Genomic DNA, 23006 nt, shown 5'->3' on the forward strand with positions numbered 1-23006 from the left:
TATGGATAGGATCGGTCACAAGCGGAGCTCTCACCCAGCACGTCCTATTCCATGCAGCTCCAGACCACGCCCCCCTGGTTCTTAGCTTTTTATTTGAAATTCATCTTAGAGCCGGTTCACACACGGGCGACCTGTCAGGCGACTCAGCCGCCTGACATGTCGCGGTCCACAGTAGTCAATGGAACTGTTCTAATAGGAGCGACGCAAGTCGCTCAGACTTAGAAAAAGGTTCCTGTACGACTTTGGGGGCGATTCGGGGCGACTTGCATTAACTTCAATACAGAAGTCATTTTGCAAGTTGCCTCTCAAGACGCCTTGAGATCGCCTTGCCGAGTCGCCCCCAAAGTTGTGCCGCCTGTGTGTGAACCGGCTCTTACTGTTGGTCTATAACCAGAGTCTATAAACACAGTCTACTGTTTTAGGTGTTATTTTCCAACATGTTATTCATAAGATCTGATTGGCAGGTCTCAAGATGATTTCTACATTCACACAGTATCCAGGTACACAAACCATGTTTTTCAAGTGATAGATTGGTCATCTCTTATGCCCTGTACACATGATCGGTTCGTCTGATGAAAACGAACTGATGAACCGTTTTCATTGGACGAACCGATCGTGTGTGGGCCCCATCAGACCCCCCCCCCCCCCAATCGAAAAAAAAAAAAAGAACCCGTTTAAAATGTTTCTTATGGTTAAAAAAACAATAGAAAAAAAACGATTGTCTGTGGGGAAATCCATCGGTCTAAAATCCACGCATGCTCAGAATCAAGTCGACGCATGCTCGGAAGCATTGAACTTCATTTTTCTCAGCACGTCGTGTTTTACGTCACCGCGTTGGACACAATCGGATCTTTAACTGATGGTGTGTAGGCAAGACGGATGAAAGTCAGCTTCATCGGATATCTGATGAAAAAATCCATCGGTTCGTTTTCATCAGACGAACCGATCGTGTGGACAGGGCATTAGTTTACTGCTTTGTTTACTTTCTCCTAGGGCTGATGAATATTTGATCCGTTGCTTGTCCATTTTTAATAGTGATGATTGCAACACAAACTTTTCATCCGTTTATACCCACTGGTCCATAGGTGTGAATGGACCGGCCAGTCTGAAATACCGACAGACCTGATCAAACCCTTTGTGTGAAAAAGGGACCAAGTCTGTTTTTCAAAAAAGATCTCTTGAAGATGTAGCAGTTACAGGGATGAGAAACTATTTACCACTGACAGGGTTACTTACAATGGTCAGCTATAGTTTATGTAAAACCCTCCCTCTCTATAAAGAAAAAATAAATACTGGTTTGCTGCAACTGGTTCTACAGTGTGAGCTGGAGTTTGGCTTCAATTTGTTAGCCTATCTAAATAGGATAGTACTTTGACACTACTCCCAGACTGAGAATGCTGCTGTCCAAATCTGCCCCTATGCTCATTCATCCAAAGTGGAGGCACTCTGATACAAGTGGCTTGTTAGTGGCGAGAGCATCAGGTGAAGCGAGGGTAAAAAAAAACAAACAAACAAACAAAAAAAACTGAAAATAAAAAAAACTGCTCTAAAATCTGGTAAGCTGCAATGTATTGCATTTTTGGTTTTGGCTTAATAGCACTTTAATTTGCTTGGTCTCGGGGGATGGGGGGGATCTAGGCAGATTGTGCACATCACATCGAACGCGCTGCTTGGGGAAAACTAGAATTAGACTTCCTATGATACCATAGGAATTCATTGATGTCCATGGAACCAATGCTTAGAGTTGTTTGCTTAAAGTGGTGCTCAGGTTTTTGTGGCTGCTGTGGAGATCACACCTAACCACAGAGGGAAGCATGCCACCAGTCTTCTGTAAACCAAGGAAGGAGGACAGTTAGACCAGGAGCCATTTCCTAAGATGCCATAACAACCCAGAAAGGAGTGGATCAGGAGGCATGTCAGAGAGGAGGGAAAATAAAAACCTAAAGAACTCAGTTTATAAAGAGAAAAAAAGAGTGTTTTGACAAGGGATAAAAGCAATTTTAGAATGATAGTCCTTTGCTGCTGCTTTAAGCCCTCACACCACACAGTTGTTAGTAAGCCTAAAGATGACTAGAATGTGTGTGGCCAGCAATAATCAGGACTTCCCTGCTGCCTAACAGTCCAATAGGTAAACTGACCATGCCATATGCTAGACACCGAGATGCAGCCAGTTAAAAGGATATCTACAATGTAGCACACAAACAATGGCAAGTTACCACTGCAGCTGCTGGCTTTAGAAGTTAATGCAACATTGGCAGAAACGTGTCTAGCCTGAAAATAAATACTTAAACGCTCCATGCTTACTACTGGCAATTAACTGTCATTGGTTCCATAACATGTCATTACAAAATATCATGTGCATATGTAGTAGCAAAAAAAAAAAAAAAGAGATAGACTTCGGTGGGCAAGGAAGTGGGTCAGGGCCGAGATACCGAGCACTATGCAAAGCAGGGAACATAATCCATGTCTTCCCTTAGTAAAAGCACTTAACAGTACACAAAAACACTGGTTAGGCACACAGTTAGGCCTCTGATCGCTCTAGATTGCCCACTGCAATGTTGCAGTTCGATGCTAGTCGCTGATCGCCACCATTACTAGCATAAAAAAAAAAAATCTAAAAATATACCCCATAGTTGAAAGACGCTACAACGTTTCCTTAAACCAATCAATATACTGTACGCTGTACAATATACTGCATAGCAGAATACATATTGGCCCAACTTTATGAAATTAGGTTTTTGTAAAAGTAAAAGTATTGTCAGTAACTTACAGTATTCAGTACAGTGGACAAACTCCAAGAAACATTTTTTTTTTTTTTTTTTTCTCGCACCCGAAAAAAACATTTTAATGAGGTGATCAACAATGGCAGCCCACACCTCCTCTCCCCAAATTCTCTCAAAAGGTTTGCTTAAAATAAAAACGCAAAAGGCTTTCGGTAAGGTTTATTGAATTTTTATTTCGGTAATGTTTATACAGCTAGGGGCCATTATCAGTGCATGGAGATGGTTTCTATGGACCAGGGGCTTGGAACCAATGAGAAAGTGGTTATGCTGAGGTGGACCAAAAGAAACCAAACAGCCCTCTACTGGGAAACACTCCATTTGCAGGGAGGGGGGTCTACTGCTGAACCTCTAGACTGTGTAAACGCTGGGTAAAATAGTTTGTGTGGTGGATTATGGGAATTGCATGCCGTGTTCGTGCTGGGAGTGGCATCTCACTGGGGAAAGACAAATGAGTGTGATGCAGGTGACGTCACTGCTAAAGCATGAAGGGTGAACATACACTTTAAGGCTTAATGTACACAGGACTTTTAAAACCTCTCCTGAACTATTAACTTGATAGTAATCAACGTTTAAAAATGTCTGTTTTGCTACGTTCGCGTTTAGAAACGTTTAAAACAGTCAAAAATGATAAAACGCCTTTAAACAAAACGTGGCTAAACGCGAGTTACCACATTTACAAAAAAAAGCCTCTGAACATCAGTCTTGAACGCTTTTTTTGCTTTCCAAAAAATGCTTCTAAACTCTACTGCCTAGAAAAAAAGACTATTTGTATAATGTATAATGTTTTATTAATGTGTATCTAAATAAAACAAAATAATCAGAAAAAAAAAAAAAAAAGAAAAAAGACTATAAATGGCCCTGTGTACATGTTCTGATAAAATAACAGAGAAGAGGCAGCTGAAAAAAAAATGCCCAACTGCTCCTAGACGTCCGTTTACCAGCAGCAGAGTACATGAAGCCTTAAGATGGCAAACAGAAGGCACACATTTTTTTTTCTTCCCATTAAAGTGGGCTGTGCCATCACTTCATGGGTCAACTGCTCATTTTCTATCAGGGTGAACACAGTGCTTATACTTACCAGATATTTTGATCCCCTTGAAAACAGTGCTCCCCATGTCCAGCAACGGACTTTTCCTCACGTCCAGAGCGATAGAATGTCCAAAACAGCCCACTGCACAAGTACCACTGGACTGTGGGGTGGGTGAGGGATAGCAGTTGAAGGGACCAGTCCTGTGCTGGGAGTATCGGAGGATTTTTTAGGAGAGTATCTCTTGGCTGTCTGAACCTCTACCAATACAAGCAGTTAACCCATGCAGCAAAAAAAAAAAAAAAAGTTTTGCTTTAACCACTTAAGCCCCGGACCTTTAGGCAGCTAAATGCCCAGGCCAGGTTTTGCGATTCGGCACTGCGTCGCTTTAACAGACAATTGCGCGGTCGTGCGACGTGGCTCCCAAACAAAATTGGCGTCCTTTTTTCCCCACAAATAGAGCTTTCTTTTGGTGGCATTTGATCACCTCTGCGGTTTTGATTTTTTGCGCTAACAAAAATAGAGCAACAATTTTGGAAAAAATGCAATATTTTTAACTTGTTGCTATAATAAATATCCAGCAAAAACATATATAAAAAATGTTTCCCTCAGTTTAGGCCGATACGTATTCTACCTATTTTTGTTAAAAAAAAAAAAAAAAATATATCGCAATAAGCGTTTATCGATTGGTTTGAGCAAAATTTATAGCGTTTACAAAATAGGGGATAGTTTTATTGCATTTTCATTTTTTTTTTTTTTTTTTACTACTAATGGCGGTGATCAGCGATTTTTTTCATGACTGCGACATTATGGCGGACACTTCGGACAATTTTGACACATTTTCGGGACCATTGTCATTTTCACAGCAAAAAATGCATTTAAATTGCATTGTTTATTGTGAAAATGACAGTTGCAGTTTGGGAGTTAACCACAGGGGGAGCTGAAGGAGTTTCGTTTCACCTAGTGTGTGTTTACAACTGTAGGGGGGTGTGGCTGTAGGTGTGACGTCATCGATCGTGTCTCCCTATAAAAGGGATCACACGATCGATGCAGCCGACACAGTGAAGCACGGGGAAGCCGTGTTTACATACGGCTCTCCCCGTTCTTCAGCTCCGGGGAGCGATCGCGAGGGGGCAGCTATTTTGCCGACGCATATGTACATGCGGTTAAAGTGGTTCTAAAGCCTCATGTAATGCAGCCCCCCCACCCCCTTCAGAACTCACATTGGCTCCCGCTGCTGTTAATCTAATTCTGTGACACGGGAGTTAATGGACACAGCAGCAGGGCTCAGAAGCAAGCACGCACAGGTGCCCCCAGGAAAGCGGCTTTCCATGAGGGGGAACCTGCCGAAGAGGAGGGGCCTGGTGGGGGACCTCAGAAGATTAGGGCTGCTCTGTGTAAAACCATTATACAGAGAAGTATAGCATGCGTGATTATATATATATATATATATATATATATATATATATATATATATATATATATATATATATATATATATATACACACACACATATATATATATATATATATATACACACACACATATATATATATATATATATATATATATATATACATATACATATACATATACATATATATATATACACACACACACACACACACACACACACACACATATACATATATATATATATATATATATATATATATATATATATATATATATATATATATATATAATTAAAAAAATGGAGAGAAGAGGCTTTAATATTACTTTAAAGGATTGAACAGATGTCAAGCATCCGCAGGGACAATCATGCCAAGTTCCTCAAAATTTGGGAACCATGGATGTCATATGCCTTTCCTACCCTTCCCCCCAGCCATGTTCCTGAGCCCTCTCTCCCTTTCCCCATCCCCTGGTCCCTTTCTTTTCTTAGACCCTATGCTTCCTCTCGGTAGCTCTCTTGATAGGTGTGCGACTTCACTCTTGAGCTTCTCCTGTCTGCCTAACTTTATTCTGTTTTCTGCCCCTCTTTGTTAGTTCCGTTTTTCTGTACATTGCACCACCTCTTGGGCTTCAAGGGGCCTAAGGGGTACCCCGGTAGTTATGGGGGACCTCTGAGACCCCTGGATCCTGACAGTATCCCTTACACTTGAATTTACGACTGTAAAATTTTTCCATTTGTGTCCTTTTACTTTTGCGCTTATTATGAGTGAATACTTGTTCCAACTTCAATGCTAACCCCTGTGTGGGCAGAACTTTTGCATATTAACCACTTGTAAAAACTGAATAAAAAATGATTGAAAAACAGAAATCTTCTGGAAAAAATCTCTTTAGCCAAACATTTATCACTGAGCATCCTTGACATATAGTTTTTAAATGACTTTACATGAAGAGTCCATACCGTCTTAAGTCCTCTACATTCAGTTACTGGGCAAGAAAAAAAAAATACATTTTAGGAGTCAGTAGATCAAAATTAAATGTATAGCCAACTCACATGTCTTCTACAGTAATATCCTTTAGTATCTGGCAGTAGTCTACATTCCACACAGCCTGATCATCCCAAACTTTAGAAGCCAGCAAGATTGCTCCCAGTACAATTCTCTTCCAGTTACAGGGGCATATATCAATTTCAGCATATGTCAAAAGTCTTTCCAAGTAAACCTAAGTGAGAGAAAAAAAATGGATGTGAATTTATGTCAGTAGCGGCTACATAGAAAGTGGTTTCAGAAAACAGCTAAAAAGAAGTACAAGATTTTGCATTAGAATAAAACATAAATTATAGGTAGCGCAAACCTGAAAACACATTTTAAGTTAATGCAATAGAGACCTCTAGTGGCCAAATTGAGATAAAACATCATGAAGTACAAAACACCAACATGCTATGCTGCCTCCCGTTTTAAAAATGCCGGGAAGCTTATTTAAATTTTTTTTCAAATTCATCCATTTGGGATCAGGAAGGCCCAGAAAAAAACTATGTGGGTACTTTCTGTCCTTTTTTTAATTTAAATGAAAATGACGCCAATGACTGACGAAAGATGCAGACAAAAAATACAAAAAAATAAATAAATAAAAAAAACGCAGTATCATAACACAAAATATTAACTTCCAATCTGAGGAGCGCCTCCGAACTGAAAGTTGTTTCTAAATTGTTAGGACACCAGGTGTGAAGAAATGCTGTAAAGTAAGAAAGCTTTAAAAAATATATATATTAATTAATTGTTGAGTAAACGGAAGAAAAATCTTAATCAAAATCTGGTGTACCAAAAGTGGTCTTCATGAAAGAATTGTGGCCAAAAGGCCACATTTCTGATGTGTAAACAAGGCCAAGCTAAAAAACAAAAAACAAAAACAAAAAAAAAAAAAAAAAACAGAAAGTGGGGCACAGAAAAATTTCAGCAGGTGTTTTGGATTGACGGGTCAAAATTAGAAATTTTTGCCTGTAGTAGGAGGCAGTTTACAGAAGGGCTGCAGTACAGTACAATAATAATGAGTGTCTGCAGGGAAGAGCGAAGCATGGTACAGGTTCCTTTCAAGTTTAGGGCTGCGTTGGTGTCCTCAGTGCTGAAAAATACTTATCCATCATGTTATACAATCATGGAGGCGTGCGATTGGCCCCAAAAGTCTTTTGCAACAGAATAAAGACACTAAACATACAGCCGATGTCATTAAAGGGGTTGTAAAGGTTTTTCCTAAATAGCTTCCTTTACCTTAGTGCAGTCCTCCTTCACTTACCTCATCCTTCCATTTTGCTTTTAAATGTCCTTATTTCTTCTGAGAAATCCTCACTTCCTGTTCTTCTGTCTGTAACTACACACAGTAATGCAAGGATTTCTCCCTGGTGTGGAGTGTCGTGCTCCCCCCTCCCTTGGACTACAGGATAGTCAAGACGCCCACTAACACACAGTTTATTTCTTTATCTGCAATGGAGAGTGTCCTGACTCTCCTGTAGTCCAAGGGAGGGGGCGAGCACGACACTCCACACCAGGGAGAAAGCCTTGCATTACTGTGTGTAGTTACAGACAGAAGAACAGGAAGTGAGGATTTCTCAGAAGAAATAAGGACATTTAAAAGCAAAATCAAAGGATGAGGTAAGTGGAGGAGGACTGTACTAAGGTAAAGGAAGCTATTTTGGGAAAATATTTTTTACCTTTACAACCCCTTTAATGCATATTCACTGGTATTGCATCTGTTATCACTATCAATGTAAGTTGAGAAAGACCACAAAAGGGGAAAGAAAAAAAAAAAAGCCCCCCAATACAGACTAGCTACAGATCGTGTTGAAATGTACCGGTATGTCAGGTATTCACCAGATGTGAACTGGTCTGATGCAAGTCACATTTTTATCCTTTGCAAACGTTCTCTTATCGTTTTCTGTTACAAACATAAGAAGTTAAAACACTTACTAAAGTGACTATTGCACACTCAGCTGTGAGCTGGGCTGCACTGAACAGAGTTCGTACAAATCGGTAAATGTGCTTATGATCCGGGTCGTGTTTACAGTACTCATCTGTTACTTCTTCACGCTGAAAAATATAAAATAGAAGTTAAAAAACTATGCATCATGCCAAGCAGAGTATAATTAAAAAAAAAAAAAAGTTTTGGCAACTCAAATTATTTAAGAATATGTGTGCTTTAAATCAGAATATGACAACAATTAACAAAAGCAAAGAGCTTATCCTAACACATTACAGAAAAGGGAAAACTAAGTGGCTATACCAGAAGATTTACACGCCGGATGTTAGATCCATCTCCAGAAGTGACCCACGCCATGTTTCTCAATAACCTATCTAAATGTACCCGTGCAGTGCGGCTGTCATACTCTCTTTGATTCCGGTTCCATATTACAGCTTTCCAGGAATGTCTGGATAGCAGGTGGGAAAACTGTAAATATCGACTTTCAGAAGTCAGGTCTTTTATGCCTGTGTACAAGTAGTATACCTACAATGATATATTGTATCCAGACATTAGAGCTGCACGATTAATTGCCAAGAATCGTTATCGCAATCTTTTTCCCGTTGCAATTTTTGACATGAAAAGAATTTCCTCTCTGCTCTCAGCCAAAAGTCAAAGTCTGGGCAATCTGCCAAGTCTGGGCAGCCTGCCAAGTTTTGAAAACATTCTTCATCAGTGGAAAGTTAAGTCTAAACATTGTATCACAATAACTTGTACATCAAAAGGAATAAACTTCTGTATGTAAATTAGGAACGTTTAACCACTTCAACACCAAACCTTTTTCTGACAGCTCTTTTCAAGTTAAAATCATTATTTTTTTTTTGCTAGAAAATTACTTGGAACCCCAAAACATTATATCATTTTTTAGTAGAGACCCTAGAGAATAAAATGGCGTTTCCTTCAAGGTTTTATGTTGCACTGTATTTGCGCAGCAGTCTTTTTAAATGCAATTTTTGAAAAAATGACTTTAATGAATTTAAAAAAAAAAAAATAGCCTGTAAAGTTAGGCCATTTTTTTTTTTTTTGTATAAAATGTAAAAGATTTTACGCCGTGAGAATCGCTATCTTCATTCTAAAGCAAAAAAATTGTGATTCTCATTTTGGCCAGAATCGTGCAGCTCTACCAGACATTATATCATCGTTTCCAGGTATCAATCATCACCCCTTTCCCCGATTTGCTGGAGTAATTTTGTTTAAACTGGTATCTCTGTATCTGGGCAGATGTAATATACACAGCGCTGCAAATCCAACCTCCGAAGCATAAAGTTGATTTTTTTGTAGATTTCATTCAATCTTATCTTGAGAAAGGAAAAGTGTACAGTACACAAATCTGTCATTTATTAACACATGTATAGAAATAGACATCATTGCAATACGGGTATCGTCTCATGGTTCAGATAGTCCATGAGCTTCGAATTTAGTTTGGTATATAAGCTTCGAATTTAGTTTGGTATATAAGCCTGTATAGCTATATCGTCTAACCTGACTTATAATGGATAGGTGAGCACCACTATGCACTGAACGAGTGGCGCCCACTCATTGCTGTGCCAGGTGCATTTTCTCTGAGGGGGAAGCTCTGTGTGTGCCACAATTCCGGTGTGATGAGACTAGGGATTATGATTTAGGTGATCGTGTAACACTGCAACATATAAAAGGGAAAGGAGAAAGAGTGGGGATAGAGGGGTCAAGGCAGTAAGGAATGTAGATATTGAAAACATTCCACTTTAGTTACACAGTTGCGTAGTCGGAGTTCTCCGTAACCCATCAAATAAATTCAGACGGGTATCGAAACAGACCACGAGGTCCAGGTCTTGGAGAATTGCTCCTTGTAACGGAAGGGCCTGTGGGACCCAGAAGCTCCCTGATGCCTCTTATGTGTAGATCACCCTGTGTCTCTAATAGGGTCACAGGGTGAATGAGAACCCCACTATGGACTGTGCTAGTCAGATTTAATGCGGTATATATATTGCGTGTTGGCTGCAGTGTACTATAAAGCTTGCTGTGATTGCATTCTATTGTGGTAATTAAGTCTACTACTGTAGACTTGCAACATTCTTTCCAAGCTATTGATTTGGTTTACTTCAATTGCCCAATCCCCCAGGGAAGGCATGCTTGTTGACTTCCAATGTCTGGGCAGAACCGTTCTAGCTGCCGCCAGAAAGTGACGCAGAACGTCTTTTTTGACCGATTTAAGCGATGCAGGGAGCATAGATAGCGGACCTACCTCAGAAGAGGGTGAAACCAAGGTCGTCATGAGTCTGCAGTACAAGTCGAAGATCTTTTGCCAGAACCTCCGCACAGGGGGGCATTCCCAACAAATGTGGAGTAAGGTTCCCTTGGATGACAAAACGCCAGCAGGTATCCTGGAGTGCTGGGTTTATCCAGTGCAAAGTTGAGGGGCATCTGTACCAATGGGTCAACGACTTGAATTTTTGAGCTTTGGAGGCCAAGGACATTTTGTGAGTCAGAATAAAGCACTTTTGCCAGTCTACAGGTGAAATGGAGTGATCCAAATCTTCCTTCCAGGCCTGTACGCATTTGTGCTGTTTTTTAAAGCCAATTTCTAGGGGTTGCTAGAAATGTGCGATATGACACTGGAAACAGAGCTTACAGCAGCCTCTATACTGAATACTGTCTGTGCTTTTTCATCCAACTGTCATCCGATCTGATGGACCGATGGGGAGTAGATCCCATTCATCAGTTTTCAGCAGACAGGATCGGATGTCAGTGGACACGTCGCTTCATAAAGAGCAATGGATGGTCTGTTTGGGTCAGCCTGAGAAACTGACAGGCGGACCAGATCGGTCTGTCCGTGTGAAAGGGGCCTTAAAAAGGATACCTGTGCCATTTGTAGTTCTGGCCTGGTTTGCACTCGTGGCCAATAAACCCCAAGGTGGTCTGAGCTTTAGAAACAAGCTCAGGTTAAAAACAGGATTCTTAACTATATGTGGACTTCGAAGTATCCCCATGTGCACAGATAAGGGTTGCTGAATAAATAGATCAGCCATTACAGCTTTTTTTTTTGGGGGGGGGGGGGAAACCCTTCTATACAGGTTGAGATGTGAGATACAAACCAACATTATGTTTGTTTTAATAATCTGCATATAAGAAAAAAAAACTGACAAGTTTAAAAATAAGATTGGTTCCCATTTAATCCTAGTGCCTCAAATGACTCCTTCCCCTCCTGTTATTTTCCTGACTTTGATTGAATTTTTTTTTTTTTATTTTGCTTCTAAAATTTCATAAACTAGTATTTGATTATTTTATTATTTTATTTAATTTTTATTGGCTTTGCTTAATAGGTTGAAGGCTTTGTTGGGGGGGGGGGGGGGGGAAGTAATATTGGAAATAACTTTACAATGCTTTATACCAGATTCCTAATTTAGTGCCACTTAAAAACAGTGAAATTATTTTTTTAACCAACACAGATCATAGTGTATTTTTTTTGGTCTATGGATTGCTAAAAACTTGAGATAAAATTTCAAAACAAAAAATTGTGTTATATTTTTATATATGTATTATATTTTATACATTTGTATTTGTATTTTGTAACTGGAAACTGGAAGTAGCGGCTGGAAAGCAAGCCGGGGCTGCACTTCTGGTGTATGTTCACCAGTTTGCATCCCAGGCTTCCATTAGAAGCAAGGCGCAAAGATTACAAATGGATGTTTGTCATAATGGGCTAACGAACTAGGATATGAAAAATTTGGGACCTGTATGATGCACTATACAGTGTTGGGCGCTAAAATAGGCAAGCCTGGGTTGCTTCTAAATCTCTTATGTGTGCATAGTGTTACTGCCCCATTAGGAACATGGTTATTTTATACACATACAGTAAGGTGGTACTCCTTTTCTCCTCCTCCTTCATCCTAATGTGGGAGGTACTTTTGGCTCCAATACTGTGGAAGTGTAAGTAATTGGGCTAAAACTGTATACAAGGCTGTAATATCAGTGCTCATCTGGCTCTGATGAAAGAGGGCTACCTTCAAAATGCAAAAGCCAGCAGGGACCCTGGCGAGGTCACCCTCAAACTTGAGGTTTCAAGAAAGTTGGTAGCATGCTGCCACTTGCAGTGGCTTGATGTGTAAGCATACTAGCTACATTTTTGAGTAGTTTTATCTTATTTTATTTATAATTTTTTGTTGGATAATGCACTAGGCGCCCTCTCTTTTCCATTTTCTACAATATTAAAGTGTAGCTGAAGGCAAAAGCTCCACCCCCCATTTTGGATAGAGTAAATGGGAAGGAGGGGGGGTTTATAACCCCCACATTTGTTTCCTTTTTTTGCCATCTGTGTCCCATTAGGGAGAACACACCACTTCCTGTTACATGGCCAAAACAAGAAGTGAGGATATCCTAAAATGAGGAAATCCAAGCGTGTCACCAAAGTCACCAGACTAGTGACCCCAATGGAATATTTTCCCTTAGTGTTCTGATATCCACTCAAAAATTAGGATTTTTTTTTACTTTCACCGCCTCATTGGGGAGATTTTCCTAAACTTTCTGTCCCATAGTCAAAATAGGAAGCGAGACTACTTGGCACTCCTGGGACTAGCGCATGTGCAGTAGAAAACAGGCTGTGAAGCCTCGTGGCTTCACTTCCTGTTTTCCTTACTTGAGATCTCAAAATGCCTGCACCCAAAGCCAAGTGAAGAATGGGTGAGGACATCACGGGGATCCCTAAACAGGAAAGTGCCCTTATATTGAAACACAGCAGCTACAGAATTTGTAGTTGCAGACTTAATTTTTTTGAAAGGGCCTAGAGCTCTTTAACTAAACTAATTGTATTAAACCTTTCTGAATTAAGCTGCACCCAATGTTAGCAAAACTTTCAGCAAGTAAAAATGAAAAAAAAACACACACACACACACACACACACACACACACACCAAACAGCCAAAGCAGCAAGAACTTACTGTTAAAGGATGTAGTTTTTCATTAAATATATCCAAGGATCGATCAGAATCCCTGAAAAATAGAATGCCAAGCTTAACATACACACAAAAATATGAATGTAAGAAAGTATGTGTGAATCAATGATGCCTGACAAGAGAATTAAATACATAAAAATCTGAATAAATGCACATTGTCACAAATTAGATAATGTATACAAATAAACTATATATTGTACAGGATGAGGCTGCAGCAACAAGTTATGTCCTGAATACAGGTGCACCAGGTTACCAATTGTGAACTTGGCCTTTAAAGCCTCGTACACACAATTCGATTTTCCACAGACAAAGCCTCAGACTTTTGTCCGAAGGGCGTTGGCCGGGAACTCGTCTTGCCTACAAACTGCACACAATTGTCAGCCAACAAACACGAACGTAGTTACGTACGTGGTTTTTCGGCTCTTGGGCGCCACCCTTTGAGCACCTTCTACTAATGTTGTGTTTGGTGAGCATTGCCTCCGAGCATGCGTGTTTGTACTTTGGACTATTGTCGGATGGACTTGTGTACACCACGATCGGAAAATCCGACAACAGACCGTTGTCCATGGAAAATTTTAAAGCCTGCCATCCAACATTTGTCCGCAGAAAATACCACAATTGGCTGATGGAGCGTACAAATGGTCAGATTTTCCACCAACAGGCTGTCAACACAAATCATCGGAAAATCTGATCAGTGTACGAGGCTTAGGATGCATTAGGAGGGGAGAAGTTCAGATGGGAAATTTGGCGCTCTCAGTGGGAGGAATGTGTGTATACAAATACTAGGTGCACAAACTGATAAATCAGCTGCTGTAAGAGTTTGCTTCAAATACTTTCATGGAAAAATGGCTCATTAGGGAATCTTGCCTACCTATGCAACATTGGGGGAAAAAAAAAAAATCACCAAACTTAGAAATAATGTCATATTTTTGCTCAATAACGACATCTTTGATAAATGTCTATCATATGTTAAAGGACAGGCCAGCGAAAATTGAATATACAGGTTGGCAAATGTGAACAATGATAGGAACCTACCATATAGAGACAGCAGGCTCTGTATACTTTGGTGCATGCCCAAGCTGTCTGCTATACTGTACAGCAAGAAATGTGATGGCTGCCAGTGCCAACCTCCCCTTCCATGCATTTTAGCTGCCTGTTCTGCTGATCCAGTGGTTTGACCACTTTCATTTACAGCCCCAGAACAAGTATACAGATTGGGGGGTCTTGATTTTACATGCCTGTCCTTGTTTAGGTTCTTAAAATATTGAAGGTTGATACAATTTGGTAGAACCAGGCAGAAAGGGGCTGCCACTTTCCATGGTGGTACAATATCTGTTATGAGTTCTGTACCATGTCCATGGATTTGAGTACAGGCTGTTCAGCCCCGTGACATTTACCATCAGGGGAGGTATAGGGTGTAACTGGGTATACTGCAGCTCCGACACAGAGTAAAGCATTTGAGGCAATGTTCTTTTAAAAATGGAGACTTTAGAGGTTCGGTGGATTTTTTTCATAGACAATTAAAGTTTTCAAAACAAAATAACTTGTATTGGCTTAAAACACTGGATTCATTTTTTTTTTTTTTTTTTTTTTTTTAACAAACCATGACGAAAAGGATGCCTTAAGCACTGTGGGTTATCTAAAGAGACAGCAAAGGTTCCTTCCTTGGAGCAAGGTTTATCCTAGCATTTACATTCAAAACATGACTGTCTCATGGGGAATAAGTCACACCATTGTACACCCGGGACTGTAAATTTTAACCTGAGCTATTGACCACCTTAAACCAAGCACATGAAGGAAAGAGTGAAAAAAGCAAAACTATAAATAAAAATATATATATTAAAAAAAAAACAAAAAAAAAAACAAAAAAAAAAACTCTACCCCCTAGCCTGATGAATGAATGAAAAACTTATATAGCGTGGCACATGCGAACTGAATCGCCTCTGATAGAAGGCCACAAATTATTCATACACTTTAGATTTGTTACATTTCTTTAGCAATAGGCGATAAAGTCTGTAAAGAAAGAGAAGTGTTGAGTGCCTATGTTATTCTTTGAAGTGCATGAACCGCATTCAGCATAGCACAAACTTGTACTGCAAGGTTGCAAAACAAATCCACACAAAGTAATTGAAAGGTCATACCTGTTCTTTATATGGTAATATATTGCTAATGTAACACTGCAAAAGAAGAAAAAAAAATGTATATAAAACACAAGTGGTATATAAAGTGACATAAAAGTATATGGATTAGCCAAATAAAAAAATACACAAGACAGGGTTAAAAGCAAAAAAAAAAAAAAAACAAGTCCTGCCAAGTTAAGTATATATTAAGTATGAATGTCATTTTAATGTAGAAAAAGGGTTTTATCGACACTTGAATTTTTTTCCGTTTTTCTCACCACCCAGGAGACTTTTCAGTTTGTGTGGTCACAAGGTCAGGCAGTTAAGGAAAATTTTGTCAGTGGACACAATCCTTTTCTTGGAAGTACAGTACAGGACACAGACTTTTAGACATTGGGTTATATTCGGCCACCTTCAGGTGCTTGAACACCATCAAACAGAACTTTGGAACAACCCATATAAGCCCTCCTAACCCCAGCAAATCAAATTTATAACAAGCAACAAGGAGATGAAAAGGACAGGAGGGGTGTGTGTGTGTGTGTGTGTGTGTGTGTGTGTGTGTGTGTGTGTGTGTGTGTGTGTGTGTGGGGAGGTCCCCCGCATTGTATATACACTTCCAAGAAAATTTTACAAAAAAGTCAAAATCCCATTTTCTTACTTGTACAGTACAGGACATAAGTACCTGTAATCAAAAACTGGGATGTCCTAAGAAATACAACCGAGTGAAAAACACAGGAAACAGGCCCACAAAACAAACAAGGGAACCTGGACCCGAACTCAAAGAGCAGCCTGGTGCATCTTATGACCAAAGCTGGGGTCAGTAGGGTCCGAACATCCACCAGGTGGGAGCCGAAGGCAATGCTAGGTGTCGAGAAGCGCCAGAGGCACCAAGAAACCTATTCAATAGGGACATAAAATAGAAGGGAACACGGTTTCAGCTATTGTATGTTAGTCTTTAAAAGAGTTGTAATAACCAAGTCAGAAAGTCCCCCCACTGCAGTGCTGGTTTCATGTCCTCATTGTTAGTTTTTGCTCTGATGTTGCTGTAATCCTTCTCTGTTCTGAACAGTGGGTTACCTGATGAAAAATGTCATGGGAGCTTTCTCTCTGTGGTCACTAATCAAGGAGGTGCGATTACTGTGCGTCTAAAACCCCTCAGCACCAGTTTCGTTTTTCAAACCATCACTGCCCTGTATTGGCTCTTTGTCTCTGTTCATCACAGAAGCATAAAACAGCATGCAAAAACGAAACTGTAGGTACATTATATGATTGATTTTTATCTATTTTTAATCATTTTGAAAAGGAATCAGTTAACTATTATGTCTCTATACCCTGTAAACAGTCATTTCAGAAAAAAAAAAAATGTTTCCTTTACAACTCCTTTAAGGATCCCTGGTCCTGCCCATGAACCTGTCAACCTTGTTGTTGAAATGGGATACCAGAAGATAAAAGATTCACGTCTGGCGTCCCTCAACATCGACAAATATCCCAAAACACTGAGGTAAAGACCCAGGATCCAGACACTGACCACAGAAGTCAGCCTGCCAATTGTCTATTCCTGGAATGTGGACTGAGGCTAGGAGGAATTCTGAAGACTAAAAATTACCCACAAATTAAGAACATGAACTTAAGTGTCTGCAACTTCTGCTAGATGTTGGCAGAGGGCCTGGGTAGAGTGCTCCTTCTAAGATAAGATTTGTCCAGATACCCCACAAATGTGAATTTCCTGAGACTGCAGCAGGGCAAGAACAGGGACCACTACCCTGGTGAAGACCCAGGGGGTCATGAAAAAGCAAAAAGATCCAAAAACAGAAAATGCTGCCCACGATTCCTGCAAAGCGCCAGGACCCCTGAAGCAGAGAAAAGATGGGTACATCTCATGTATCCTCGAGGTGAAAATGTGTATCCTCGATGTCTACCGATGCCAAGAAGTCGATGTAAGTTATGGAATTGCATTCTTTGTCATGAAGAATCCTTTCTAGGCACTTCTTGCAGATCGCCTCTACAGGCCAGCCCCATAGCCACAATTTTTTTTTACATTTGGACTGTCATAAAACTTGTGACTTGTGACAGTATACCAATGGAGGCAGGTGGTAAATTTCCAACGCCTGCACTTACCCCAGTCGCTTGCTGCCATCTCTGATAAAACACGTTGTGTGTATTTTTATTCTGCCGTTTATCCATTGGGCTAATGCGAGCAGCCTGTTATGCCTTTAAAATAAATTTTAAGCCGTTTTGAACAGAGAGCACTTAGATCTGTTTTTTCCTCTTATTTATGATCCCAATTGCTGCCGAGGTCAAGAAGTTTGTCGTATCACTCATCGCACCAATCTGTTCTTTGATTTCTGCTGGTATGACTGCCTGGTAAAACAGGGGTCCATACCTTAAGGTGATAGTAGCCATTCTTAACGGTGGAGGGATCACTCATTTGAATTTAAAGTCACCGGTGAAGATTTGGAAGTTTTAGTCACTTTATTCCTGTCGAATTTTTCACTATATGGACAATTTTTTTCTGTTTTTGCTTTGGGTCAATATACTGTGTTTGCACTTTAATTCTTATTAGGAATATTCTCATTGCGCTGCACTATTTTCTTATATATTTTGCATTTTTTGGATTCTGTGATTGTCCTGTCAGTGTTCAGCTTGCAATCTGAGGGGGGGGTGATTATTATAATGTTTCATTGTTTTTGCGCGGATTGCACCCTTTGTTTTTTCAAATAGCCAAACAAGACCAAAAGTGTCTGATTGAAAAAAAAAAAAAAAAGTATGCTATCTCAGCAATGAAAAGACAGCACTCCACATCAGTGTGATTATGAAACTGCTTACCAAAAGATTAGGACCCCCCCCCAGCCCCCACATTTACCAGGAATACAGGGAGGAATCAATGCGTCTTGAAAAGATAGAAGTTCATTTTGCTTGTAGTGTTAAAGGTTTAATTATATGCGAGTGCAATACTTTATATTAATAAAATGTAACACTATTGTAAGTGCTCCCCCCTCCGTCTCATATTGGTTAATGAGAGCCGATCTGCAGTTGGAAGAGGAGTTGGTGCGATCGCTCGGGGAGGTGGGGAGCTGGTCTCCCTGGAGTGGCTGGTCTCATTTTACAGGGGATACAAGGAGGAAGCTATAGGTCATCAATGAAGCATTTGATAACCACTCTTTACAGGGGGGTTATGATCCTTTGATAAGCATACAGGTGTGGAGTGCCATCATTTCACTGCTGGAACATTATTATCACACTAACACTTTAGGACTTTTTTAGTATTTCACTTGCACATGCTATCTTTAATAATGATTTAGCACCAGTGTTGAATTTCTTGTACACCTATCAGCAACATTATGACCACCCACCTAATATGGAGTATGGCCCCCTTTTGCTAAAACAACCCTGACCAAGTGAGGCATGGACACCAAAACCAACATCCACATGAATAGCAGAACCCAAGGTTTCCCAGCAGAACATTGCCCAAAGCATCACACTGGCTCTGCCGACTTGCCTTCTTATACCGCATCCTGGTGCCATCTCTTACCCAGGTAAGTGACGCACACACCCCCGGCCATCCACATGATGTAAAAAAATAAAAAATAAACAAACACACAGGCCACCTTCTTCCATAGCTCCGTAGTCCAGTTTTGTGACCATTGTACAAGCTTTTGGCTATGGACATGGGTCACCATGGGCTTCACAGCTCCATGCACCACAAACTGCGATGCCCATTTTTTTCCTGCTTTCTCCACATCAACTTCATTGACAACATATTCACTTGCTGCCTAATATATCCCACCAATTTTTTGATGCCATTGGAACAAGATATTTCCTTTAACTGTCAGTGGTCATGTTATGGCTGATCGGTGTATATACTGTACATACCCGTTATCAGGGTTATGTGTTTGGCAACTTAGTTGTTTAGAGTCCTAAGCGCTGATCTTATCTCTTCTACAGATCCCAACTTTAGTATGCAACCAGGACCATCATTTTCGTAATAACCAAATGATCTCCCCTGCCAGGAGTCGTCGTCCTACACCTATGATATTCCAGTTCTCTCATTATCAAAGAGCAAAAAGGGCTCCAAAAGAAATTCAGAAGGGGCACCAGCTGTGGGCACCCATGCCCTTTGCATCCATCAGTTCCTATACAGTCAATACCTTCCCCATCAGCTCTACAATGGAAGCTGAAGAATTCTAGGAGGTCCGTTGATGTTTTTTCAGGGTCACTACAGATTTTTGGGCTGCCTTTAAAGTGGTTGTAAAGCCACGAAAAAACAAAACAAAAACCCTGCACGACAAAAAGGCATAAATGAGCTGGTATGCATAGCATATTAGCTCATTATGAAATGCTCACCTTAGATAAACAAAGCCCCCGCAGCGGTCCCGGCACACTGCTCTGCCCGGCGACATGTCTACTGAAATAATTTCTGGTCATCGCGTGCTCTGGTGCTGCGATTGGCCGGAGCCATGACAACACCCCCACTTATTTGCGAAAGAGCCGCTGGAAACGGCACATCAGCTGACCGACGAGCCGGGAGAGGGAGACACGAGGGAAGAAATCTGTTCGGTGGATCGGAAGGAACCCCATCTAGTACTCTGAAGATACCACCTCGCAGACCCACTGGTCGGAGAGCAGGAAGGTTCACCGAGTTGTGAACAGCAAAGTCGACCCGCCACCTCAGACAGGCAGGGGAAGCAACATACATTGGCGGGTTCGGGTGCCGGCGCGATCGGCTTATGCACCCAGGGACGTTTTAGTCCCCCAGCTGAGCCTTTGTCGGCCTGGGAGGGTTCGCCCGTGGACCCTGACTGACGAAAATACCACTTTGGTGTGGAAGCCTGAGGGAGGCGAGTGCTCTTCCCTCCATTGACATTCTTGATAATGTCATCCAGCGAGGACCCAAAAGGTCTCCCACCCATAAAGGGTAAATCTGCCAGGGCGTATGTTAGAGGCCTGGCCAGCAGACCAGCATTCCAACCAGAGAAGGCGGCAACCATCTCTGAAACCGAAGCCCTGGATACCAAGGGCGTGGCATCTAGTGAAACATCACAGACATACCGCCGAGCGTTCAAAACGTGGCCACAAAAAAAATGGCCGACCGCAATGTAAGCTGCGCCATGGCGCGGCTACGACAAAATTGCCGCCAATGGGAGTTTTCAATGCAATTGAAAAACCACCCAAAAAAATGGTGCCAGCATCGTCAGAATGGCAGCAAAATGCCGCATTTAAACAGTAAAAGCCTTCTAGGGCTTTACAAGTGCCAAAAAATAAAAAACCCTCACAGGAAAGCTCCAGTACAAAAAAAAAAACTCAGGCCAGATACACAGTACCCTCAGGAAGGCCCCCCCTGACAGCGGCAAATGTTAACAGTGCAGCAGAGGTTAAGGAGCAGGGAAGGGAGAAGAGGACCCCCGAACCCCAGCTGTACCAACCCACCTAAGCGGAAGGGACTGTACTTACACGTCCAAGCGAGTACTCGCTGACGCATTCCTGACAGACCTACAACCGCAATGGAGGTAGCTGTCGGCCCGGTCCACTGTGAGTGAGAAAACACCACAGCCCAGTCATATGTGAACCTCGGAGCAAAGCTCACTGGCCACCCCAGGAGGCATGGCAGACCCAGCCTCTTTGCAAGGGTGTGCTCACGCTCGCTGGTCGGACTGAGTAGACTACAAGGATCTATATTATCCAGCCTGTCTCTCAGCCGACAGTTGAAAGAAGATTCTTCAAGAAAATATTTTTAATTAAATAAAAGAAACATTTCTCCTCAGGGTGCTGGGCCCAAAGGGAGTTATACGTCCTTCTCCTTGCTAGTTAGAACGGAACTGAGGCTGCATGCTGCAGTGAGGAGGGTTATGTCTGACACATGTGCCACTGTCCCATGAGATTAAAAAAAAAAAAAAGTATCGGCGAGTACTTGATAAAAAGTATCGGTACTTGTACTTGGTCCTAAAAAAGTGGTATCGGGACAACCCTACTTTGAAATTATAAGCTTTTATCCCAAAAAGGGGGAAAAAAGTAACGGTTTATAGATCGTGTTTGTGTTAAACAGTCTGCCTAATCCCTGTAACTGCAAAAGGTTTCCGGTTGAAAAAACAGATGTACTGGCTAGATTACCAGCTGTAAATAGAACAAAGCCTATATAAAAAATAAAAAAAAACACTATTATAGCATTCACAGCTAGGAATTGACTTATAGCTCTCAATAACTACAAGAACACTGATCAGTGCTCCCGCAGTTCATTGATTTTTTCATAGCCTCTGTGGGAGGTACAGGGCAGAAAACCAACTAATATCTTCACAAGCCTGGCGCTGGACCCGTGATCTGATGACTGTGGGTTCATTGCCTTACAGGGTGCAGTGACAGATCGCCATACCAACACAAGCGATGTTCGTGTAGAAATCTCCCTCGCTATTGAGCTATTGCATTCTAAAAAGCAAACAGTACCTAAAATTCTACAACCTCACTGCAGACTTATATCAACATTTACTTTGCACTGAATGGAAATGAAGGCAAAATGTCGATGGCATATTATCAAACTCCTAGGTCTATGCAGTCAAAAAATATTCTCTAAATTGTTAACAATGTATGACAAAGTAAAAAAATAGGGTTAAAACAATCACAGGCATTCCTGGCAGCAGCAATAAATCCAAGGTATACACACCATTTAATTGTGCTTCTGAGGTTAGGCTGACTGACTGTGCTGTCATCTAGGAATATTGTGGAACATGAGCTATACTTCTTTGTAAGCTGCCCGGGAGAGACCTAGTAAAATTTGGTAAAACATAGATAAGTACATTTAAAAAGAAGAATTGTGTCTACACCAAATAATTTATAGCTATGAGTTTTTTTTTTAATATGCATGCATTCTTTCGTTTAATCCATCTCCTGACAATGTAAAGACAATAAAATTAGACCAACTTTGGGACTGTAGTGCAGTTATGCAAGGGTTGGTGGAACATGGGACATAGGAGAGAATGCCAGAAGCACAAGTTTCTGGGGAGACTTCAGATGAGAACTTTCCTTCAAGTGGAAAAAAAAGTCAAAATCGGTGAAATCTTGCAGGATGATAAACTTTCCCCTAGACTATAAAAGCAGCTACCTCCAAAGTACCCAATGGTGCAGGCCAATTCTAACATGCTGAAGATAGAAACATCCCATGATTCAGGCAAGGGAGGGGTGTGTCAGGTTTTGGGGACGTTTTAAGTGACCATGCTTTATGTTACACCTTATAAAAGTGGACTTCGCCTTTAAAGGTGATCTTGCATTGCACTGCTTCATATGATCAGCAGATGGCACCAGAGCACTGAGTGCAGAAGACGCACAAAATAAAAAAAAAAGCAAAAGGGATAATTACAAAAGAGCAAGGCAGCAAATTTCCAGTCTTAGAGGCTGCATTAATTACTAGAAATAAAAAAATGCCTGGCTAAATTCTTGGTAGGTTAGTGCATAAATACAGTAAAAAATTAACCAACAACATTTACATTAACAGTGCACTGGAAAAAACAATTTGCTTTAAAGGCATCTTTAACCCGTTCGATGCCAAATCATTTTATTTTTTTCCCCGCATGCATGCTAAATGTATTTAAGCATACAAATACATCTAAAACCCCTAAAATTGTATTGGTCTCTGTGACTTAGGGGAAAAATATGTCAGAGGACCAGACGTGTGATCATCTCCTTCCAAAACAGAGATCTGGAGTCCCAAGAATGAAATTGTCACTGGATCAA

The 23006-nt window shown here is 40.9% G+C and overlaps 1 protein-coding gene across 1 annotated transcript in view; it reads right to left on the bottom strand.

Annotated features, from left to right (window-relative positions):
• Positions 1-23006, bottom strand: part of CCNYL1 (cyclin Y like 1) — a 79648-nt gene that overhangs the window by 22423 nt on the left and 34219 nt on the right. Inside the window, exons 4-8 of the mRNA XM_040357363.1 lie at positions 21940-22040; positions 15306-15341; positions 13150-13201; positions 8185-8304; positions 6276-6442 (exon numbers count right to left, since the gene is read on the bottom strand). Of these exons, the coding sequence (XP_040213297.1) occupies positions 6276-6442; positions 8185-8304; positions 13150-13201; positions 15306-15341; positions 21940-22040 (476 nt within the window). The remainder of the gene's footprint in view (positions 1-6275; positions 6443-8184; positions 8305-13149; positions 13202-15305; positions 15342-21939; positions 22041-23006) is intronic.

Source organism: Rana temporaria, chromosome 6 (assembly GCF_905171775.1).
Source record: "Rana temporaria chromosome 6, aRanTem1.1, whole genome shotgun sequence".
NCBI classification, from domain to species: domain Eukaryota; kingdom Metazoa; phylum Chordata; class Amphibia; order Anura; family Ranidae; genus Rana; species Rana temporaria.